Raw genomic sequence first — 13,024 nt, 5'->3', positions numbered from 1 at the left:
CTGTATGATCCCAAAATATTTCTTAACTACTTCCAAAAAATTAGAGTAATTTGCCAGTACCTGGTAGAAAACTGATCACTTAGTTCTATCTTCTAGTTAATTGAACGGCTGTGTGCCTTTGAAAGGTGTGTATCTCTTGAGTATACTTCATGTAGCTTTGAAATTTGTGTTATATATTATTTTAAACCAAATAAGATGCCTACATTTTTAAGTTATTTCCCTTTCTGGTTCATGTTTACAAAAAGAGAATTTTGGAAGTAAGTAATTTCCAGGCAGATTGTCTTGGAATTAAATTCTGAAAACAACTAAAACCAGCCTTCCTTTATCCCTCTTTTTTTTTTTTTTTTTTTTCCTTTTTTGGGGGGTTGGTGGGTATCTTGCTCTGTTCAGCTAGTGTTTAATATCACTTGTGAGGCTAGCATTGTGATGGGCATCTGCTGTGTGATATCCGCTTAATCCATTGGTGTGGAAGCAACAAGGGCTTTTTTTCTCCCTTCCATTCCAACTGTTTTTTGACATCTTTAATTTCAAAGGTTGCCAATGGACAGATCAGGGTCAAGACTGACTTGAAATATTTTAGTAAGAAGCAAAAAGAAAAATGAGATCCTAACTTTCTAGTCTGCTGATCTACACATCCCCATTTATGAGCTGAAGCTATATGGGTGTGAAATTTAGTATGGAGGTTTAGGCTGCTTGAGCACCTTTTATCCCATAATAGTTGTGGAATGTGAAGATCTGAATTTTCATGGAGGCACTGGAATTTCATGGCCAACAATGGATTTCTTAAGGCCTTGTCATTTCAGATTGCTATTAGTTGTGGTTATTGCTGCTCTAAATGTGCATACGAACTTGCCTCTCAGTGAACTTATTACAATGGTACTAACTTGTCTTGACACTCTTGCCAACAGTTGTAGCGTCCCTTAACACAGTCTAGAGTTTCTGTAGTCACAGCACAGGTTTTGAGGAGGAATCAGCTTAAATTTCTGGGATGAATTTCTATAGACAGGAAATATATTGGCTTTAAAAATTAAGAGGTTTGATTCTGTTTTGGATTTGGATATCAAATGAATCTGAGCACATGACATTTTAATGCCGTTTGTCTTTTCAAATAGATTTACCTTCTTAATGCATGTGACGACAAGACTTTGCTCATCAGCTAGAACATACATTTCAGAGGAGTTGTTACCTAAAATATTATCATAAGGCATAAGAAAACACACGATTTAAGTTGCCTTTCATGCACATAATTAAGAATTAATAAGCCAGTACCAGTGGCTAGTCCCTAGAATTTCCACTGTTTTGCCTTTTGTGACCTGTGTTATTAAAAGTCCATTATTTTTACAGACTTTATTAAATTGGATCTTATTAAAGCATTCTATATTTGCATTTGGTCTTTCATAATTCATTATTATTATGACATTTACTTTTTACCATCAGATCTGAAAACATATCATAAGCTACCCTTTTCTCTTGAAAGAAATGCTAATTTCGAACAGTCCTCTAATAGAAGAGAAAAGCTTTATCAGTTTTTTCATTTATTCCAGATCGTGTTAAGAATACTAATGCTAGACTTCGGTATGCTAATATCTCTGAGCTTTTTTGGTCAAAAGCTTAGAATTATTATTTTTATCTCATACTAAGTATGAAACTAGAAGACCTGCTACTGCTGGAGAAAACACTAAAGTGTAATTCATGATTCTAATGACTTGTGAAAATGTTTTCATTGCTAAATCCTGTTTCTTAGGATGATGCTACTCAATTTATCTTTGTATCACACGATGTTGTTTGTCCTATTTAAGGAATTCTGTCTTCTTGAAATTCATTTGGTTTGTTTTCTTGTAGTTTAGGCTAGTACAGCTTATGATGCTTAGGATTAAGAATTCTATGCTGTCAACCTGAGACAGCATTTAAGATGTGTTTCCTGCTTTTTTATATAGTAATCATTTATGATTTAGTTGAAAAATCAATATAGCAAGATTTTATATACTGATATCAGACAGCCTTATCTAATTTTAACATAACTAATAAAACAGTGAGTTTTTTGTTGGGATACTGGTAAATTTATTAAATTCCGAAATGAAACTTACTTTGGATTTTATCTCATTTTAGATTTCTGACAATGTGCACTAGACACTTTGGCAGTGTTGTTGCACAAACCATTCGGACTCAAAAAACAGATCAGTTTCCACTTTTCCTGATTATTATGGGAAAGCGATCATCTAATGAAGTGTTAAATGTGATACAAGGTAAAGTACATGTCACATGGGAATAGAGTCTTGTATATGTGATGATCTGATTTTTATTTGCAAAGCTTACAATATTTTTATTGATAAAATATTATTGCATTTTAAAATATAGAATACCCTAGGGAAGAACATCTCCAAAAAGTATAGGTCCTATGAAAAATTAAATGCATTACATGAAAATCCAACAGAAACATCTTAATTAAATTACAGAGCCCCTGGGACATAGATACTCAAGTTAAATGTTCAGAATTTCTCAACTCTCTAACCTAGTATTTAGGTCATAGTCAGCTGTCAAATATGATATTTCATATATATATTGATTTCTTGCTGTAATGTTGATTAGTTGAAAGAAATGCTTATCTTCAGTTTTCTAGAAAATCCAGTGACTGTATAAACCCGTTGCCGTCAAGTCGATTCTGACTCATAGTGACTATATATTACAAATCAAATAGTTCACAGTGGTAGTTGTTTCTCCTTATTTTTGTCAATCCATGTCTAGGATGCAGCTCTGAGGCATGAACCTAGAGGATGCCTGTGAATTTAATCACAGTGCCTTTTCTTAACACAAAAATAAGTGAATTATGTATATACCCAGAAACCACAATTATATGTATACATATATATATTTTACTGTTACTGATGCACCCCCAAGGATTAGTGTAAAATATTACCTTATTCGTGGTAAAGCTTAAATTGAAAACAGTGTATTTTCACTATACCACAAGGAAAAAGATTTTCAAGTGCCCCAAGCTAAAGCTTACATAGTATCTGGGATACTGCATTTCTCCCCTCATTTAAGTCAAAAGTTCTATAGTAGTTAATATGATAGGGGAAGGAAAGATAAACTCTACCTCTTTAAAAACTCAAATAAAACAAAACCTGTACTGTTTTCTGTTTTTTCCATAACTAGAGCATATGGTTTCATAAACAGTGTTAAAGAAGACCTGCTGGGGGAACTGATTTGCAGAGGGTAAATGGATAATAAAGATAACATCTCATTGCTGCTTTTCCTGTCAGAGGCAATATTGCAATAGCTAGTGGTTCTCAAGGTGTAGTCCAGGGACCACTACTACCTCTCCCTGCTCTACCCCTCCCCCAGGTCCCTAGACCCTTTCAGAGAATCCGCAAGGTCAAAATTATTTTAATAATGATATGCAGATGTTATTTGCCTTTTTCACTTTGTTGACGTTTGGACTAGTGGTGCAAAAGCAATGGTGTGTAAAACAGCTGGCGCCTTAACACTAATCAAGGCCATGGCACGAAATTGTACTGGTAGTCATCATATCATCATATTCTTTACCATCATGTACTCATGGTTTAGAAAAAAAAAATTAGAATGTCATTGATGAAGCACTAGAAGTTACTACTTTTATTTAATCTCAGCCCTCTTAATAGTTCTGTGTGGCACAATGGGAGGTCGGCATAAAGCCCCCCTGCTGCATACCAAAATACTTGTGGTTGCTTCACTTGTGAGCTAAACTTCTTTTTTTACTGAAGATCATTTTTACTTGAAAATATGACTGACAGACAGACTATGGTCATACAGCCTGGGTATTTGACAGACAGTTTCTCCAAAATGAACAAAGTGAGACTGTCACTTGAAGAAAAATAATTGGCAGTATTTGTCATCAGTGATAAAATAGGAGCTTTCAAAAGAAAATTTATATCTACCACCATAAGATTGACAGGTTCAATACTTTTCTGATGATATTAACAAATGTGATCTTTTTGTAGATAATCTTCTGAATGTATCAGCATTCAGTGAGCCAGTATTTTCCAAATGCCAAATGCATGATGTTGTAAAATCAACCACCGGTAAAAGACCCATTCAAAGTACAAGATAGACCAATGTATTTTAATGTAACAAAACACACACAGTTCATATTCCACACGCACCATTAAAGAAACTTCCACTTAATAGTTTGGGTATAGTATCAAAGAAGGATATCCACAATTATCTATTAAAACATTCCTTTTTCCAACTGCATGTCTATGTGAGGCCAGGTTTTCTTGGTAAATTTCAACCAAAGCAACATATTGTAATTGGTTTAATGCAAAAGCAGATATGAAAATCCAGTTTTCTTCTATTAAGCTAAACACTAGAGATTTACAAAAATATTAAAACAATGCCACTCACTACATTTTTTTTTTTTTTTTGGAAAGTATGGTCATTTTTTTCACAAAAATGTGTTATTTAACAGGTAGTGGGTTTATTATTACTTTTAAATGAATTGATAAACAAGTGTTTTTTTAAGATTTCCATTATAATTTCTAATCCAGTAAATATTGATAGCTATAACCCACATAAACAAAAGTTCTTTGGGGGTCTCATTAGTTTTTAAGAATATAAAGGGAGCCTAAGACCAAAATGTTTAAGAACCACTGCGGTAGACTGTGAGTTGGCCCTGAGCTGCTTTAACTGGTATTTTCTCCATCTTGGATCATTTAGGGCTTAAGTGTAAAGTACCTACAAGTCCATTTTGACAGTGGGTCCTTCCAGGTAAGGCTAAAACATACCTGATGAGCAGTGACTTAAGTCTGGAAATTAATGGCCAATATGTAGTCATCGGCACAACTATAGTATTTTCCCATTGAGGATTCCAGTACGCTCCATAAAATATTCATGCTTCGTGCTCTGAACCTTAGTCAGTTTGCAAATGAGAAATGGAAGCCCAGAGACTTGCCCAGTAACAAAATCTACACTGAAGATGCTGTTAAACTTTTTGCCATCTTTCGTATCTGTTAATAACTATACCAATGATTTTGTATGCATTATGTACCAGGCACTTTATGTTATCTCTACTCTTTCTAAGAACGCTACAGAGATTATATTATCTCTGTTTTGCAGATAAAAAAATTTGATCTTAGCTATAGTCACTCGTTCAGACACTTGTCCATTTATTTGTCTATGAAATGGATGTTTATTTATGAAGTGCTAGACAATTTCTTGATACTAGATCTTTTTTTTTTTTTAAATCATTTCTGTTTTCTCGGTTCTATAGTCCATTTATTGAGAGAGTAATGCTTATGTGACCAAACTGGATCATTTTATTGCTAAGGACCACAGACGCTTCCTGACCCCATGCTGCCAGTGGTTATAAGAAAAATTGAGAAAATGATCACTGGAAGATCATGTAGTCAAGCCCTTCTCTAGAAAAACACCAGCTAGGATGCTCGCTGTTCACTATCCCGTTGGTGGCCATTAAATTAATGAGTCAAGAAGACCTCTTCTTAGGCCCTGGAGAAAACTCAATTTTTCTTCTTGTAGTTTGAGAAAAGAGAAGAATTGATATATCTTCATGTATCCTCACACACTGCATTTTTGTAAATGCATCCAAAGCAAATAACAAGGAATGGATGCATTCAGAAAATGCCATGTATGTGCTCTATGTTTGTTATCGAGTTAGACAGAGAATAAGTAACATTAAGGAAAATCAGACTTTTAAAATGCCCTCTTCATGAAGAATTATTGTATGGTAATTTGAAAGTAGCCTGAGAGGGAAGAATACCAATTGGGCAGAAAAAGAAATCAAATTTTTTTTCAGAAATTGAATTTTGTTTGTTTCACCAGGGAATTTTTAATGACAAAAAATACTACTACTAATTAAAGGACAATGTACTGAGGTGGCTTTTGAGTCGCATCCATCTGTTTTCAAATCCTGGCCCCACCACTTAACCAGGTTGACCTTGGTTGGGCAGGTTACTTAAGCTCTCTAAACCTTGGTTTTCTTCTCTGTAAAATCAAAATGATAACAATGCCTTCATATTAAATAAAATGATACATGTGAAGTGGTTATCTTTATCACTGATATGTAAGCAAATGGTCGTTGTTGCTAGGGTAATTAGATAGCTATGTTTTCATAACTTGAAAGAACTTTTGGTACTCATGAATTGGGCGTTCCTCTTTACAGTTCTAAAAGTTCTTCTGATTAAGAGATTGCTCCCTCAAATGTGAATATACTGAAATTTCAACTGCCAGTATACTGCTTTACTCTTATTGGAAAGTTTCAGTGAAACCATGAAAGTATTTTAATTAGATATTAGCATACTAATCTGTATTTATTTAGACTTTAGTTATTCCTTTCTGATTAATTCTAGAATGACTTTCCATATTTTAATAACTTTAATAATGTGAAGTTTGGCCATCTCCATGTGTTGCTAGGAAACACAACAGTGGATGAGTTAATGATGAGACTCATGGCTGCAATGGAGATCTTCACGGCCCAACAACAGGAAGATATAAAGGATGAGGTAAGGTTAAAGGTTAAGCAGACCTTTAATAGGATTTTGGTGAAGTCATTTGTCAAATGATGATACGTGCCCATGTCATGTTTGATAAATAAGAATTAGGAAGATGCATTTCCAGATTAACCAAGATCTGTTATGCTGTGAGGTAGTCCATTCTTCTCATGACCCCAAGACTCAACAGTTTGTCTAATTTATGGACTACTTTGCCAGGTTTGAGGGGCTGGTGGGAGATCAGTTTGCAGGAAATTAATTCTGAGGAATTTTACAGATGAAACTTCAGTCCAGGAAATCATGTACTATATGAGTTTTATAACTCATTTTTAAGGTCCTGTTACTCCTTTTAAATATTGAGATTGATTAGCAATAAATAAATTTTACATTTGAATATATTTCTGAAGCACTATGAGAATTAGGAAAAAATATCAGAATTCTAAAATTCCCAATCCCCTAAGCATATGCAGATGGCATAGACGACAGGAGGCATCAAATAAAATAATAATAGCATCATTACTGATAATGACAGTAATAGCCAACACTTACTGATTATTTATGACGTGCTAGGCACTGTGCCCACCACACGCCTATCAGTTTGTTGTCCTGCGGTGGCTTGTGTGTTGCTGTGATGCTGGAAGCTATGCCACCGGTATCTCAAATACCAGCAGGGCTACCAGGGGTAGACAGGTTTCAGCAGAGCTTCCAGATTAAGACAAAGTAGGAAGAAGGACCTGGCAATCTACTTCTAAAATAATTGGCCAGTGTAAACCTTAGGAATAGCAGCTGAACATTGTGTGATAGATTAGCCCATCAGGTTGGAAGGCACAGAAAATATGACTGGAGAAAAGCTGCCTCCTCAAAACAGAGTCATCCTTAATGACATGGCTGAAATAAAGCTTTCAGGACCTTCATTTGCTGATGTGCCATTACTTAAAATGAGACAAAAAAACAAAAAAGAAACAGCAAACATCCATTAATTACCAGAATGTAGAATATATGAAGTGTGAATGTAGGAAAGTTGGAAATCATCAAAATTGAAATGGAACACATAAAGATTGATATTCTAGGCATTAGTGGGCTAAAATGGACTGGTATTGGCCATTTTGAATCAGACAATCATGTGGCCTACTCTTCAAGAAATGACAGATTGAAGAGGAATGGTGTTCATTCATTATCAAAAGAACATTTCAAGATCTATTCTGAAGTGCAACAGTGTCAGTGATAGGATAATATCCATACACCTACAAGGAAGACCAGTTAATATGACTATTATTCAAATTTACATACCAACCACTAAGGCCAAACATGAAGAAATTGAAGATTTTTACCAACTTCTGCAGTCTGAAATTGATCAAATATGCAGTCAAGATGCATTGATAATTACTGGTGACTGGAATGCAAAAGTTGGAAACAAAGAAGAACCAGTAGTTGGAAAATACAGCCTTGGTAATAGAAGCAACACCAGAGATCCCGTGATAGAATTTCTAAGACCAAGGACTGATTCACTGCAAATACTTTTTTTCAACCATATAAGTGGTGACTATACACGTAGACCTCACCAGATGGAATACACAGGAATCAAATCATCTACGTCTGTGGAAAGAGACGATAGAAAAGCTCAATATCATCAGTCAGAACAAGGCCAGGGGCGGACTATGGAACAGGCTGTCAGTTGCTCATATGTAAGTTCAAGTTGAAGCTAAAGAAAATGAGAGCATGTCCATGAGAGCCAAAGTACATCCTTGAGTATATCACACCTAAATTTAGAGACCATTCAATAGACTGGACACATTGAACACTAATGATAAAGACCAAACGAGTTGTAGGATTACATCAAGGACATCATACATGAAGAAAGCAGGGGTCATTAAAAAGAAAGAAAAGACCAAAATGGATGTCAGCAGAGACTCTGAAACATGTTCTTGATCATAGAGTATCAAAAATAAATGGAAGAATTGAAGTAAAAGAGCTGAACAGAAGATTTCAAAGGACAGCTCAAGAAGATAAAGTATTATAATGAAATATGCAAAGACCTGGAATTATAAAACCAAAAGAGAAGAACACAGTTGGTATTTCTCAAACTGAAAAAACTGCCAGAAATACAAGCAAGATTCAGAAGAGGACGTACAACAAGGGATATCATTACTTATATCAGATGAATCTTGGCTGAAAGCAGAGAATACCAGAAAGATATTTACCAGTGTTTCATTAACACAAGCATTCGACTGTGATCATAAAAAAATTATACTCAAAAAAGACTGGATTATAGAAGACATTAAGGATGGAATAAAGAAATTCAGAGAATCCAATGAGAATGAAAACACTTCCTATCAGAACCTTTGGGACACAGCAAAAGCAGTGCTCAGAGGCCAATTTATATCAGTAAATGCACACATACCAAAAAGAAGGGCCCAAATCAAAGAATTATCTCTACAACTTGAACAAATAGAAAGAGAGCAGCAAAAGAAACCCACAGGCACCAGAAGACAACACATAATAAAAATTAGAGCTGAACTAATGAACTAAATGAAACTGAAAAAAGAAAAACAATTGAAAGAATTAACAAGATCAAAAGCTGGTTTTTTGAAAAAATCAACAAAATTGATAAACCACTGGCCAAACTGACAAAAGGAAAACAGGAGAGGAAGCAAATAACCCAAATAAGAAATGAGATGGGCAATATTACAACAGACCCGACTGAAATTAAAAGAATCATATCAGATTACTATGAAAAACCATACTTAAACAAATTTAAAAACCTAGAAGAAATGGATGAATTCCTAGAAACACACTACCTACCTACAGTAACACAATCAGAGGTAGAACAACTAAATAGACCCATAACAAAAGAAGAGATTGAAAGGGTAATCAAAAAACTGCCAACAAAAGAAAGCCCTGGTCCTGAAGGCTTCACTGCAGAGTTCTACCAAACTTTCAGAGAAGAGTTAACACCACTACTACTAAAGGTATTTCAGAGCATAGAAAATGACGGAATACTACCAAACTCATACTGTGAAGCCACCATATCCCTGATGCCAAAACCAGGTAAAGACACCACAAGAAAAGAAAATTATAGACCTATATCCCTCATGAATGTAGATGCAAAAATCCTCAACAAAATTCTAGCCAATAGAATTCAACAACATATCAAAAAAATAATTCACCATGACCAAGTGGGATTCATACCAGGTATGCAGGGATGGTTCAACATTAGAAAAACAATTAATGTAATCCACCACATAAATAAAACAAAAGACAAGAATCACATGATTTTATCAATTGATGCAGAAAAGGCATTTGACAAAGTTCAACACTCATTCATGATAAAAACTCTCAGCAAAATAGGAATAGAAGGAAAATTTCGTAACATAATAAAGGGCATCTATTTGTTTTTTTTATACAAACCCAACAGCCAAGATCACCCTAAATGGAGAGAGCCTGAAAACATTCCCATTGAGATCGGGAACCAGACAAGGATGCCCTTTATCACCACTCTTATTCAACATTGTGCTGGAAGTCCTAGCCAGGGCAATTAGACTAGATAAAGAAATAAAGGGCATCCAGATTGGCAAGGAAGAAGTAGAAGTATCTCTATCTGCAGATGACATGATCTTATACACAGAAAACCCTAAGGAATCCTTAGGAAGACTACTGAAACCAATAGAAGAGTTCAGCAGAGTATCAGGATACAAGATAAACATACAAAAATCAGCTGGATTTCTCTACACCAACAAAAAGAACATTGAAGAGGAAATCATCAAATCAATGCCATTTACAGTAGCCCCTAAGAAGATAAAATGCTTAGGAATAAATCTTACCAGAGATGAAAAAGACTTATACAAAGAAAACTACAGTACATGTCTGCAAGAAACCAAAAGAGACTTACATAAGTGGAAGAACATACCTTGCTCATGGATAGGAAGACTTAACATTATAAAAATGTCTATTCTACCAAAAGCGATCTATACATTTAATGCAGCTCTGATCAAAATCCCAAGGACATTCTTTGAGGAGATGGAGAAACAAATCACCAACTTCATATGGAAGGGAAAGAGGCCCCGGATAAATACGGCATTACTGAAAAAGAAGAACAAAGTGGGAGGCCTTATTTTACCTGATTTTAGAACCTATTATACCGCCACAGTAGTCAAAACAGCCTGGTACTGGTACAACAACAGATACATGGACCAATGGAACAGAATTGAGAATCCAGACATAAATCCATCCACATATAAGCAGTTGATATTTGACAAAGGCCCCAAAACAAAAAGACAGTCTTTTTAAAAAATGGTGCTGGCATAACTGGATAGCCATCTGCACAAAAATGAAACAAGACCCATACCTCACTCCATGCACAAAAACTAACTCAAAATGGATCAAAGACCTAAATATAAAATCTAAAATGATAAAGATCATGGAAGAAAAAATAGGGACAATGTTAGGAGCCCTAATACATGGCATAAACAGTACACAAAACATTATAAAGAATGTAGAAGAAAAACTAGATAACTGGGAGCTCCTTGAAATCAAACACCTATGCTCATCCAAAGACTTCACCAAAAGAGTAAAAAGACTACCTACAGACTGGGAAAAAGTTTTTAGCTATGACATTTCTGATCAGCACCTTATCTCTAAAATCTAGATGATACTGCAAAAACTCAACTGCAAAAAGACAAATAACCCAATTAAAAAATGGGCAAAAGATATGAATAGACACTTCACTAAAGAAGACATTCAGAGACGGTCTTCGCAGAGTCGCCGCGGTTTCCTGCTTCAACAGTGCTTGAACGGAACCCGGAGCTGGGCAACCTTTCCTAGCCGGCCATTCCCAGCCAGCTTTCCACCACCTCCTCACAGCAGCAGCCTCGGACGCCCCAAGGCCTCCACTGCTCCAGAGCCTCGCAGCCACCTCTGCCGCCTCTCCTCAAACGCCGCCGCCTCTCTTCAACTGCCGCCATGACGACTGCTTCCACCTCGCAGGTGCGCCAGAACTACCATCAGGACTTGGAGGCCGCCGTCAACCGCCAGATCAACCTGGAGCTCTACGCCTCCTACGTCTACCTGTCCATGTCTTACTACTTTGACCACGATGATGTGGCTCTGAAGAACTTTGCCACATATTTTCTTCCCCAATCTCATGAGGAGAGGGAACATGCTGAGAAACTGATGAAGCTGCAGAACCAACGAGGTGGCCAAATCTTCCTTCAGGATATCAAGAAACCAGACTGTAACGATTGGGAGAGCGGGGTGAATGCAATGGAGTGTGCGTTAAACTTGGAAAAAAGTGTGAATCAGTCACTACTGGAACTGCACAAACTGGCCACAGATAAGAACGACCCCCATTTGTGTGACTTCATTGAGTCTCATTACCTACATGAGCAGGTGAAATCCATCAAAGAATTGGGTGACTACATAACCAATTTGTACAAGATGGGAGCCCTGCAATCTGGCCTGGCAGAGTATCTCTTTGACAAGCACACCCTGGGAGACAGTGCTGGAGAGAGCTAAGCTTTAGCCTGGCTCCCTCACAGCTTCAGGGGTGACTTCCGTGGTCACCAAGACAGCATATGCATGTTGGGTTTACCTTTACCTTTTCTATAAATTGTACCAAAACATCCACTGAAGTACTTCAAATAAAGTGATTTGGTACCCAAAAAAAAAAAGAAGAAGACATTCAGGTAGCTAATAGATATATGAGGAAATGTTCACGATCATTAGCCATTAGAGAAATGCAGATCAAAACGACAATGAAATTTCATCTCACTCCAACAAGGCTGGCATTAATCAAAAAAAACACAATAAATGTTGGAGAGGCTGTGGAGAGATTGGAACACTTATACACTGCTGGTGGGAATGTCAATTGATACAACCACTTTGGAAATCGATTTGGCGCTTCCTTAAAAAGCTAGAAATAGAACTACCATAGGATCCAGCAATCCCACTCCTTGGAATATATCCTAGAGAAATAAGAGCCTTTACATAAACAGATATATGCACACCCATGTTTATGGCAAAAGTGTTTACAATAGCAAAAACATGGAAGCAACCAAGGTGCGCATCAATGGATGAATGGATAAATAAATTATGGCATATTCACACAATGGAATACTATGCATCGATACAGAACAGTGGGGAATCTGTGAAACATTTCGTAACGTGGAGGAACCTGGAAAGCATGATGCTGAGTGAAATCAGTCAGGTGCAAAAGGACAAATATTGTATAAGACCACTATTATAAGAACTCAAGAAATAGTTTAAACTGAGATGAAAACATTCTTTTGTGGTTACAAGAAGGGGGAGGAAGGGAGGGTGGGAGGGGGCATTCACTGATTAGATAGTAGATAAGAACTACTTTAGGTGCAGGGAAAGACAGCACACAATACAGGGGAGGTCAGCACAATTGGACTAAACCAAAAGCAAAGAAGTTTCCTGAATAAACTGAATGCTTCAAAGGCCAGCGTAGCAAGGGCAGGGGTCTGGGTACCATGGTTTCATGGGACATCTAAGTTAATTGGCATAATAAAATCTATTAAGAA

At 36.3% G+C, this 13,024-nt stretch overlaps 2 protein-coding genes across 3 annotated transcripts in view; both read left to right on the top strand.

Annotated features, from left to right (window-relative positions):
- FAF1 (Fas associated factor 1) overlaps positions 1–13,024 on the top strand; it is a 602,340-nt gene that overhangs the window by 474,121 nt on the left and 115,195 nt on the right. For both annotated transcript variants that reach the window (XM_049875181.1, XM_049875180.1), the window contains exons 14-15: positions 2,110–2,246; positions 6,409–6,497. In XM_049875181.1, coding sequence (XP_049731138.1) covers positions 2,110–2,246; positions 6,409–6,497 — 226 coding nt within the window. The remainder of the gene's footprint in view (positions 1–2,109; positions 2,247–6,408; positions 6,498–13,024) is intronic.
- On the top strand, positions 11,355–12,076 carry LOC126070862 (ferritin heavy chain-like). Its single transcript, XM_049875203.1, has one exon. The coding sequence runs from the start codon at positions 11,445–11,447 to the stop codon at positions 11,994–11,996; it is 552 nt and encodes a 183-aa protein (XP_049731160.1). The 5' UTR covers positions 11,355–11,444; the 3' UTR covers positions 11,997–12,076.

This window comes from Elephas maximus, chromosome 3, assembly GCF_024166365.1.
Source record: "Elephas maximus indicus isolate mEleMax1 chromosome 3, mEleMax1 primary haplotype, whole genome shotgun sequence".
In the NCBI taxonomy this organism is placed as follows: Eukaryota; Metazoa; Chordata; class Mammalia; order Proboscidea; family Elephantidae; genus Elephas; species Elephas maximus.
This window is presented reverse-complemented; position numbering and strand designations above follow the sequence as displayed.

Coding starts and splice junctions, on each gene's coding strand:
- LOC126070862 (XM_049875203.1), top strand. CDS start 11,445: ATGACGACTGCTTCCACCTCGCAGGTGCGCCAGAACTACCATCAGGAC.